Source organism: Gobius niger (assembly GCF_951799975.1).
Source record: "Gobius niger genome assembly, chromosome: 14".
Classification (NCBI taxonomy): domain Eukaryota; kingdom Metazoa; phylum Chordata; class Actinopteri; order Gobiiformes; family Gobiidae; genus Gobius; species Gobius niger.
In genome coordinates, this window is record NC_136865.1 from 16903831 (window position 1) to 16914811 (window position 10981).

The 10981-nt window shown below is 41.0% G+C and overlaps 1 protein-coding gene across 2 annotated transcripts in view; it reads right to left on the minus strand.

The window, feature by feature from the left end:
• The window catches only part of nup153 (nucleoporin 153), a 12833-nt gene extending 2607 nt beyond the window's left edge, over positions 1-10226 (minus strand). Inside the window, exons 1-18 of one of the 2 annotated variants that reach the window (XM_079571113.1) lie at positions 10111-10203; positions 7067-7283; positions 6716-6991; positions 6467-6606; positions 6228-6356; positions 5146-5262; positions 5032-5076; positions 4891-4944; positions 3298-3435; positions 3147-3199; positions 2948-3062; positions 2526-2696; positions 2345-2443; positions 2165-2249; positions 1986-2087; positions 1405-1905; positions 1094-1297; positions 108-1016 (exon numbers count right to left, since the gene is read on the minus strand). In XM_079571113.1, the coding sequence (XP_079427239.1) occupies positions 108-1016; positions 1094-1297; positions 1405-1905; positions 1986-2087; positions 2165-2249; positions 2345-2443; positions 2526-2696; positions 2948-3062; positions 3147-3199; positions 3298-3435; positions 4891-4944; positions 5032-5076; positions 5146-5262; positions 6228-6356; positions 6467-6606; positions 6716-6991; positions 7067-7283; positions 10111-10188 (3433 nt within the window). In that variant the 5' untranslated portion in view covers positions 10189-10203. Of the gene's footprint in view, positions 1-107; positions 1017-1093; positions 1298-1404; positions 1906-1985; positions 2088-2164; positions 2250-2344; positions 2444-2525; positions 2697-2947; positions 3063-3146; positions 3200-3297; positions 3436-4890; positions 4945-5031; positions 5077-5145; positions 5263-6227; positions 6357-6466; positions 6607-6715; positions 6992-7066; positions 7284-10110 lie in introns of both variants that reach the window. The other variant, XM_079571114.1, reaches the window with a different exon arrangement.
• Positions 10227-10981: the final 755 nt, after the last annotated feature.

Here is a 10981-nt window from a genome sequence, read left to right on the forward strand (position 1 = left end):
AATACATTGTTGCCCATAACATGCATGTAAAAATGTGACAGTCTCATTTGGATTTTTCATTGGGTCTGAATAAAAGACTCAAAATAAAATTGTAATAATGCAAATACCTGCTGCACTTTGTCCAAAGCTAAACACAGGCTTCGGAGGCTCCGTCGTACATGGTTCATTCTTGTCTGCTGGCTTGCCAAAGGTGAAAGTGGGTTGATCAGCTGGAGCAGAAGGTTTGCCAAAGGAAAATCCTCCAGTCGAAGCAGTGGCTGGAGGAGCCGCGGCATCTTTACTGGCGCCACCAAAAAGGAATGCTGATGGAGCAGGAGATCCTTCCTTTTTCTCTACTGGTTTTCCAAAGGTGAATGTAGGAGCAGGCGTTTCCTTTTCAGCAGATAGTGATCCAAAAGTAGCGGCTCCTGACGCTGTGGAGCTTGCTAAACCTCCAAATACAGAGCCAGAGCTTGTTTCATTGGCGCTGCCTGCACTGTTGTCTGACACTGCTGTTGCAGAGGGTGCTGGGCTGATGCTTTTCTCTTGAGATGGAACAGAGGGAGTGAAGCCAACACTTTCTGAGGTGGAAGTGCTGTCAGTGCTTTTCTCTTCAGGTTTTGACAGTCCAAATGTGAAGTTCCCTTTAGAGGAATTATTTTCTGTGCTAGAGGAGCTTGTTCCAAAAACTATCCCACCACCGTTTCCAAAATTGAACCCAGTGGCAGTCGGTTGTTCAGACTTGTCTTCACTAGATGCAGTCCCAAATTTAATGCCCTCAGACGGGATACCAAATTTAAACGCTGATGAGGCAGTAGTGTCTTTAGTTTCTGATGAGCTTCCCAAAGTAGTCCCAAACTTGAATCCTCCAGATGCTGAAGAGGAATCTGTGAATGAGCCACTGCCGAATTTGAAGCCGCCAGATCCCGATCCAGACGACTTGCTGTCCGTTGTACCAAATTTAATACCACCAGAGGAGCCAAATGGAGAGGAGCCGTTTGTCCCAGTGGTTGATGAACCAAAGACTGTACCAAAAGCTAGATGAGAGAAAGCAGGGGTTAAGAGCACTGAACCACAACCGTAAACTAAACAACAGTTTTCTGAGTCATGTTACCTTTGGGCTCTTCTTTAGCTCCAGGTTTGAGTGACTGACAAGCAACACACTTGACATCAACAGCTTTGTTCTGCACTAGACAAACGTCACATTCCCATTCACCTTCTGGTTTTTTAAAGCCAAACAGCGGAGTACTGCTAGGTAATGCGGGGGCTGAAGTAGAGGCAGCCACTGGGGGCGCTGCTGCGGCCGTTTCTGATGCTCCTGAAGCATTAAAACAATAGAATATAAAATAGTTGAGTCTTGAACAAATAATAGATAATCAAGAGTTTAAACACTACTGTAAAATTGCTTAGTTGTGACAACATTACCTGGTTTAGGGGTAGTGCAGGCCACACACTTTGTGTCCTCAGCCTTATTCGACACCATACATGTGTCGCATTCCCATGAGCCTTCTGGTGTTTTGAACATGTCTCCAAAACCAGTCGTTCCTGTAGAAGTCGGCTCAGGAGCTGGAGAGACCGTGTTAACAGCAGAGAAAGCCGAAGGAAGAGTCAGTGACGACTTGAGTCCAGTCCCAGGCTTCGCAGTTTCACAGGCCACACACTTCACAGCCTCTGGTTTGTTTTGCACCATACATGTGTCACACTCCCAGGTTCCTACGGGTTTGGAAAACAGCACCCCGAAACCTGTGGAGGAGGATGTGGTGCCAGAGTCAAGACCCGTTGAGAGAGGTGCGGGTGGTTTACTGTCGGAGGGTTTGAAAGAATTGGGCAGTGGTTTGAATGGATCAGACAGTCCTAATGAAGGACCAGATGTTTTTAAAGTCGCTTCAGGAGCAGATGCCTTTGGGGTGACGGGTGAAATAAAGCCTGGAAAGATAGAAACAATGAATTAACAAAACCACTAAGTTTACAAAAATGATCCACAAAAACACAATGAGTGAACTTACCAGGATCTTTGAGGAGATCAAGCACACTGCCCTGCTTTAGGGTCTTGGCTGGTTTGAAGGGTCCATCGAAATCCTCAATGCTTTTGTTTGCAACTGGTTTCACTATAAATAAAATATTCAATTTCTAGATTTTCACGATATGAATATTAAAAGAAGTCAAAGTAGTTGAGATGTCAAACCTGATGCTGATATTGCTGTGGTGGGGTTGCTATTTAACATAGAGGACCCCAGCTTTGCTACAGGTGCACTGAAGGTAAATCCAGTCTAGTATTACAAAAAAAAAGTATTAAGGCTAAAAAGTATTAAGAGTAAGTACTTGTACTTTTGGGTTATTTGCATTTAAAAAAAATAATTCATACCGATGGTGAGAAGGAGGGGGGACTTGCGGCAGTTGCTTTAACAATAGGTGAAGAAAACGTGAATGGAACACTGGGAGGCGGTGATGCTACAGTGGGCTCCTACGAAGAAAAAGAAGATATGCAATAAAGAACTAATCACTGCTTTAGTCGCCACAATATATACATTTTAAGCTTTGCAAACCTTATTTATGACTTTATCCATTTCTCTGACAGGTGTCCCAGTCAGTGTGATAGAGGCTGGGCTGGGTGCGGTTGTGGCTGGACGAGGCACTGGGGAGGTGAAAGTGAACGTGGGCAGCGCAGAGCTGCTAATGGGAAGGGAAATGGCAGGCAGGTCTGGTGCTTCAAGAACCTGACAAGACAAAATCATATCTTGAAACAGGGCATTCAAATAAAGGGTGCATTTATCTCAAAGCCTTATGTCCATTATTTTAGTTCATTATTTAATCTGTATGTGGGGGAGGTGTGTGTGCTGTCATTTACTGCGTGTGTGGGGTGATTTTAATCTGTAAAGCTCTGTGTGTTACATTTTGCACGAAAAGCACTATATAAATAAAGTTTGATTGATTAAAATTGTCAATAAGTGGAAGTTGAATATCTCACCATATCATCATCATCTTGACGTTTAGCAGAGGGTCGTGTAGTGGTCCGTTCCCTCTTCATTTTACCCCCTCCAGAGCCTACTGCACTGGCTGCAGGGGTGCTGGACAGCGGGTAGCTTTGGGGAGATCATAAATTGATGTTGAACTATTAAGTGAATATTCACTTCTATTTAATTCAAATGATTCATTAATTAAAATACCTTGTAGATGCACCGTGTGTCATTTCTGGTAGTTGTGCCGATTGTCGTTTTGGCTATTGGAACAGAAAATAGAAGAAAGTGTTGTTTCGATTTGGGCAAAATATAAAAAATATTTAATATACTCTTTAATATTAACTAAATTAGCACTGACCGTGTCCCTAGGAGTCCTGTCCAAGGTCTGGCTGACTCCTCCTGGGGTTAAAGTAGGTCTAAAGGACACAGAGCGGTTTGTCGTCAAAGGCGCCGTCGAGGGGACCATCAACTTCTGCACCGGTGGGAGGTTATCCATCTGAATTACAAAGCAGTTCAATTATCACCCAAAACCTAGTGTTGTCAGTCACACACACAAAAGGAACACTAACAATGCATAGAAATTCAAAATAAGACATCATTAGCCACTAGTGTTGTCACGCGACTAGTTCTGCGATATGCATAGTCGAATACTTGTACTGCAAGTAAGGGATAAAGCACCGTTCGCATCGCGTCGGACGGTTCACGCCTCCACGTCGGCCATTTATTTGGACGAAGCTAGTTCCAGTGTAATTGTTTATCGTTACTAAGGAAACCGGTGCAGCCAATCAAAATCTAGTATTGACCCAGAACGTGGTATAATAGGCAACATAACCTACAATATAAACTATGAACCAAATTTGGCCCATGACCATCATGTTAATACACAGTCTGTTTCTGCCTTCATGAAGTCGCATTCAAGTCGCATTAAAGTGCATTATTTCAACTAAACAACAATTAACATTTAAAGTATACAATTTTAAGTATATTCAAGAGCCAAGTACAAATAGTAACATCTAACTATACATTTGGCATTGATACTATTTAATTTTATAGAGTATTTTAAGAGAAAAAAAACTGATAAATATCCAATGCTACCCGATACATGTAAACAAATGTAAGCGGCTAAGCTAAGCTACGCATGGCAATGAATGGTCTGCTACGGTAACACTATCGATACTTGCAAATTCTACCATTTTCATCAAAACGCAGGCTCCTTTCAACATGCCAGTGGTCGTATCCTACATTTGGACAAAGGATGCTTTTAGTGTTTGAACTTTATCCAGGGTTTTTAGCTCAAGTGTTGTGATACATGGCACTGACTGCGCAACAGCGGTGGGAGTGGAGCTGAAGGAGGAGGGGGCGGGGCTGCTCTGCACATGCTAAACATAAAGCCAGAAGAAATGACAGGAAGTATACCTTCAAATGAATATTTAGTTTAAATACTACTTATATTATCGAGGAATACATTTTTTGACAATGCTATACGAGCGATCACGATGTCGTAACATGGGCCATGGTAGGCATTTTATGTTTTAAACAAATGATAAAAATCCTAGATCGGCAAAAAACAATGTTCATAAACAGGGCATTGATTCTCTTGCGCTGTAACGGATCTATCATTTTATAAAACCGTGTTAGAAGCCTGGATGCATCAGCTGTTGCCGACCATTCCCCAAAACATCCGGCGAAAATTGCGGAAGTAAACAATAACAGCGATCGCTCGTATTGGCCACAGAAACGGACAGGGGTTAACAGCTGCCTGATGTGTGGAGAATCCTGTATCTGTATATGGGCCAACTGACGGCAGACAGAAGACGCACCACAACAAATGCTGTGCTCAGTACAATGAAGCCACTGTTGATGTCAGGAAAGTTTGCTTTGGAACAACTACAGCACACACAGCAAAAGACATGCTAAAGGCAGATGAGGACACGTCTCAGTAAGGACTCACCCGTTTCTTTTTGGCATGTATTGGAGACATATCTAGATTTGTGCCATCTAAAGACTACAAGAAGAGAGGTCAAATCAGTGTTTAAGTTAAAAACATACATGGGTATATTGAACAGCAATAGAACTTAAATTCTGTACTCACTGCTGAGAAAGAGGATGCAGTCGCTGAAGGGATTCTCTTTGCATCCTGTTAAGAATAGAAAAAGATATTCAAAATGCCCGGTCTTAGGTGACAAGATGCTGAAGATTTTCTTACAGCCAAAGGACTGGACATGCGCTCCAAGGACTGCAGTATCCGTCGTGCGGTTGCACTCGTCACACCACAGGGCTGAGCACCAGCCGGTTTGGCCTTGATCTGTCTTCTGACTGGAGCCTTCAAAGAAAAACTTTTATCAAAATCTATAATGGCATTTGATGTCTGTTTAAGTGCATATTATACAATGCTTTTTCTAAACAATAGTTAACGTGATTATATTTAAGATTTTGCTCAAGATTGTACCCAGCTTTCCGCCATTTTTGTGATGTTTATAGTCTCACTTCCTTATTGGACACCAACAGGAAGTGACATAGAAGAAGATAAACAATTCTAAACTGTTGCCATGTAGTTCAATGGGAAATGAATGAAACTGCAATGCGTTTGTTAAGTGATGACGTCACAGCTCTACTTCCGGGTCCGCATAGACCGGCAGATGTGCGAGAAACTACAAAAAAACCTCTTCAACGCCACAATCAATATTTCTGAAACTCAGCAGAGTTATGAACATACTTATTTATCGGGCACATTAGCCAAAAATGCTGCACCTACTGCTATAAAAGTAATATTTAGCAAAATCGCTACATCCCGGTTAGTGGAGAAAAATGCTTACATACGGGTCAGCGCAGCAGCTACGCTAAACCTGGAAGTAGCAACTTTAGGAAAATATTACTTTTTTTTGGCTGTGGGTAATATATTTATTAATATTGATTGTGTTTTTTTTTTTTGTGTTTGCCGAGCTGTGACGTCACACATTCTTATTCTATGTCACTTCCTGTCAGTAGCTTAAAAATTCAAAATGATAATTATGCAACTGGTGAACTTACAACTGATGTTATCAATCTAAATAAGTCATATTTTCAAAAGCATTGAAATGTGTCATGTGCACTTTAAAGCACTTATAACAGTAGGCCAGGATGAGTGAGAGTGTTTCAGAGTGCAGTAGGGGGCAGCAGATGGAAATGAGCCCATAGCTACAACCTGGAGCTGTGTCCAGACCAAATGAACAAATAAATTAAATCAAATAAGTAAAGCTGCTGTACCCAATATCTTTTGTCATACACAGTGTTTTTCATAGCACTAACTTGGTATGGTGTTCCAGGACGTGTGCGAGAGCTCTTCACAGCAGCTGCACCCCCATACGTCGTCTTTCCAGGATAGAATGGGGAGTCTCCAAGCCGACTTGAATTTAGGATTGTGCTGTTTAATGAAGACTACACAGAGCCAGACAAATGTATTATGAACGTTTGATTACATACAATGGAAAATTTAAAATATTTTTTTTAAAACACACAATCCTTTTTAAATGATGAAAATAACTCACATTAGATGAATTGCCAAAGACGGACAGGTTAAATGCGGGTTTTTTCAGACTATTATGAGATGGCTGAGGCCCAGAGTTTGTTCTGTCCGTCTCTGGAGACCAAAGCTGATGAAGTGATGCCGTTTTGGAGTTTGGGACATCTGTAAAATTAACAAAATGTTAATAAAAAACTGTATAGCATAAGTTAACCAATTCTAACAACTTATGCTCATAGACCAAACACTAGTAAAGATCGCTAGTGCTTGATACCTTTATCAGACGCCCGTGACGAGAAACCACTTGTCGTGGATATATTATCATCCTCATGTTGTGAGAGATTGTCCTTGATTTCTTTGACCAAGGAGAAGCCCGTGGAGAAGGGTCCAGGGGCTGAGGAGGTGGAAGGCTGAGAGAAGAGGTTGCTGGACATCCCGAGAGCTGGAGAAGAGGCATCCAACGAGGCAAAGTGGAGATGGGAACGACTCAGAGGAGGTCGGGACAGCACACACTCATGAAAGTTCAGGGAGGCACGGCTTGTTGAGGGCTCTGAGAGAGAGAACACAACATGAGCATTGGTCTGTCCTCATATGTTGATCTGACAGTGATGACTTGATCACTGACCCGCGTTACTGGTGCTGGGCTCAGGGGAGTCTCGTCCATCCACAGGAGGAGGCCCCTCTTCACTGCCATTTGGAGGAAGAGTCGTCTGACAGTTCTGTTCTTTGCCCACGGCAACCCCTGCTCCAGGTGAATCTCCATTGTTAAAATATTTCTGCAACCATGACGGGACGATGCTCTTGACTGTGTCTGTGACTCTGCTTATCAGGCCGATCTGTTGCTACAGGAAAAACAATGAATCAACATCTGCAATGACCATTGTGATATACAGTTTAAGTTTCACTAACAGAATTTTAGTTTTCATTTGTCTATGTTATTTATTATCATCATTAATTTCCTTTAGGTTCATTTGAAAAAAAAAGAAAGAAAAAGGGGTGAAAAGAGCAGCAATGGAAAGACATGATTACCTAAACCAGTACACAGTGGCTCAGTGGTATACTGAGCCACTGTGTACTCCTACTAACCAAAAGATCCCCACTCTGACCAGTGTATCTGGTATTGTGTTCTTGGTAGGCCTGTTGCGATAAATACTATATCGAATTATCGCTCGGTAAGTAAAATGAAGGACGTTTTCTAGTCTCGGTAAATCAGCAATAAGTGCATGTGCTGCGTGTGCTTAAATTAAATACAGAAGAATGAATGCTATTACAGCGCCGAGTGAGCGGAGTATACATCCAATCTGTCTGCCTGTGCGTAAAGGCAGCAGCATTGAACACACGGTCGAATTCCACATGTATCCAGATCAGTTATACATCAGCGCTGCTTTTGGAGAGAGGCGGGGTGTAAACAAAATGCCGTGCTACGGAGCTTTGCCGATGCCGACACTTTCTGAACTTTATCATAGAGCACTTTGAATTCCAGCCAAACGAGCGCATCACGGAGAGAACAACATTAATGCGCACAGCAGGTATGTCCAACGTGAGTGAGAACGAAACCACCGCCCAGTCAGTCAGTCAAGCACAATAGTCCTGAGAACATTACTCAGTGCTTTAACACAGAAGTTTGCTTTTGTCAGGAAATATTTAACCAGAATAATGTAGATGAAATAGCAATATTATTGTTAATAGGATACTTTTAAAGATGATATATTGACTATTTAAAAAAAAATGTGATAGCCCTAGTTCTTGGGCAAGACACTAAAATTGATCAATGCAATGCTTGTTTGGGAGTGTGTAAGTGTGAGTCAAAATCTTTTCTTGAAAAGGGTGTATATGCTATGAAGTAACCAAAGACCTTCTTAAAAGGTGCATTATGCAATTATTTTATGTGGGGGGAAAAAAAGAAAGTTATTATTGTGTATTTATTGTGTATTTCTGTGTTTGACCTTTCAGTGACCCAGTAGCTGTATGGGTGGTTAGCTTGTCTTTCCGTCCCGGTGGCTTCGATGATGCTCCAGGATCACTTTTATTTCATGTTTCTGGTAGGTTTCTGGATGAAATGTGTATGGAACTATGGAGACAGTTCCATGAGCAGTGACCAGAAACCCTAAAAATAATTATTCCTGGAGCGACATAGAGGCTGCCGGGATGAAATATAAAGAAGCGAAGCTGAACACCCACACAGCCGCTCGGTCACTCGGTCAAATAAGTACTAATATTAACTTTTTCTGCAAAAAGAAAAGTTGCATAATGCACCTTTAAGCAAGCTACAAAAATTCAGTTTGTTGCATTACCGATCGGGAATTTGTTCAATTACTGATCGGCTCAGTGGGGCCCCAAACATTCTATTTATCTGTCAACAACACCTGTCAGCAAGTACAACTTTTGAACTTTAGCCTCTGAGCAAACACAAAATGCATATTGAAGGTAAGATTAGCTCAAGTGCGAAAATTCTGCTTAATGTACTTTCCTCGAGGGCTGTCTTTAAGAATTTATGTAACTAAAGTTAACATGTCAGTGGTAGAGAAATTCACATCTATGTGTGCACAAACTATTCTGTAAACTAACAGAACATTTACAAAAGTGCTCAAGGATTTCTCATTATATTCGGACATAATATAACACTATATTTGAAGAACACTGCATAGAAGGTTTACAATGAGTACATTTTTTCAGTATTCTGGAGTGTCAAATCAATAAATAAATAGCATGCAGACTCGCTACTCATTTGGATTCTGATACCAGCTATTGCATGAATAATAATATCTTAATATACTAATCAGTCTGCTGGTCTTGATATGAAATTTCGCTGGACCATCTGAGGGGAAAGGTAAAAACTATAATTCAATAATTAAAAAAATGATTATGTATGGCAAGTGATTTCCTGTGTTTTGAAATGATGGACCCTTCCTTGTAATGTCAGTTAATAGGGGTGTATTTCTATTGAAATTTGTATTAAAGTTGTAGCCTTACTGTATGCAGTTCCTAAATATGCAATGTTGAGAATCAATGTAAACACAGTGCACACGAGAGCGGCAACGTAACGCACACAGAGCCATGTGAGTTTGAGCCAATGATCTGCGCAATCCAGCTGAGATTTAGCTAACATTAGCAGTGTTCAGACTCACATGAAATCAGAAACAGATTACAACTTTGCTCTATACATTACTCGCGTCTAATATTGATCGACATTAAATCTGCAACTAAATAAGCATGCCATTTCAAATAACACAGTCGCAATAGGCTGAAAGTTTGATCTGGAGACAACAATGCACAGCTCGCAGTTAGCGCGCTAGTTAGCTTTAGCAACATAAGCTAACTGTTGCAAAGCCATTTACTTGCTTTCCCCCAACTTCGCACCATGACATGCCACATGTTGTTACGGCTCTTTAATCACAATTCTCAACATTACTTCAGCAAATCTGCTTGATTAGACAGACAACAACTGTAGCAACGGGTTGACTAGACAATCCCGTCTGATTTGTGTGGCTCATAAGCCCTTTTGCTAACACACATCATTTCCCGGACATGCTAACAACGCGTGGAGGCCACGAGCAGGCCATAAATGTCTTCAAGATAACAAAAACATGGACACAAATATTGTCACGCCAACACCCGTGGAGATTGGTCCCTCCTGTGTTGCCTCGCGACTAATTTGTTGTAGTTTACCTGTTTGTTCTTGGCATAGGGTTTAGAAGCGATATGAGCTCTTCTGTTCCTAATTTTCCCTCCACCCGTGGCTGCCATGATAGCTTGAGTATGCGGTTTGTCCTGTCGGTGTTCGGCGCCGGATAGCTGTCATCCAGCAGCACCGCGGCCGACCAGTGAGGTATTATGGGAAATGTAGTTCTTAACATTGAGGACAAAAACAATATTAATCATAGGCGCGCCTTTACCTGCCGCATAGAGTTAGGGCTGGGTAACGTTAAAAAAAAAAAAGTTTAGGTAGGCCTGCTGGTATTAAAAAATAAAAATAAAAAACAGTGAAAGCAGTTACCGATTTTTTTTTTTTTATGTCTTTAGATACCAAATTTTGATGCCTGTTTGGTCCTGGGCAGTGTTAATTTCATCGACTAAATTATTTAGTCTTAATTTTAGTCAAAGTGATATTTCTGACGACTAAAATTGGACTAAAACTAAATTAAAAGTTTTTCATGAGACTAAAACTATGACTAAAATGTCCAGATATTTTAGTCGACTAAAATAAGACTAAATAAAAATGAAAGGGAGAGACTAAAATCATCCAAACTTCTATTGACCGTCTGAAAGAGCCTCAGATCATGTAAATTCTCTGCCAAAGGATCAGCTCTGAGCTTTGTTCATGTGGAGCAGCTCCATGAAGCAGAAGAGCTTTATTAAATATGATTATAATGCATATTATAAAAGCAAAGCCGACTAAATTAGTCTTAAATTTAGTCGACTAAATTTACATGCAATTTTAGTCGACTAAAACTAGACTAAAATTGAAAAGATTTTTTTGACTAAATCTCGACTAAAATTAAATTACATTTTAGTCAAAAGACTAAGACTAAAACTAAAT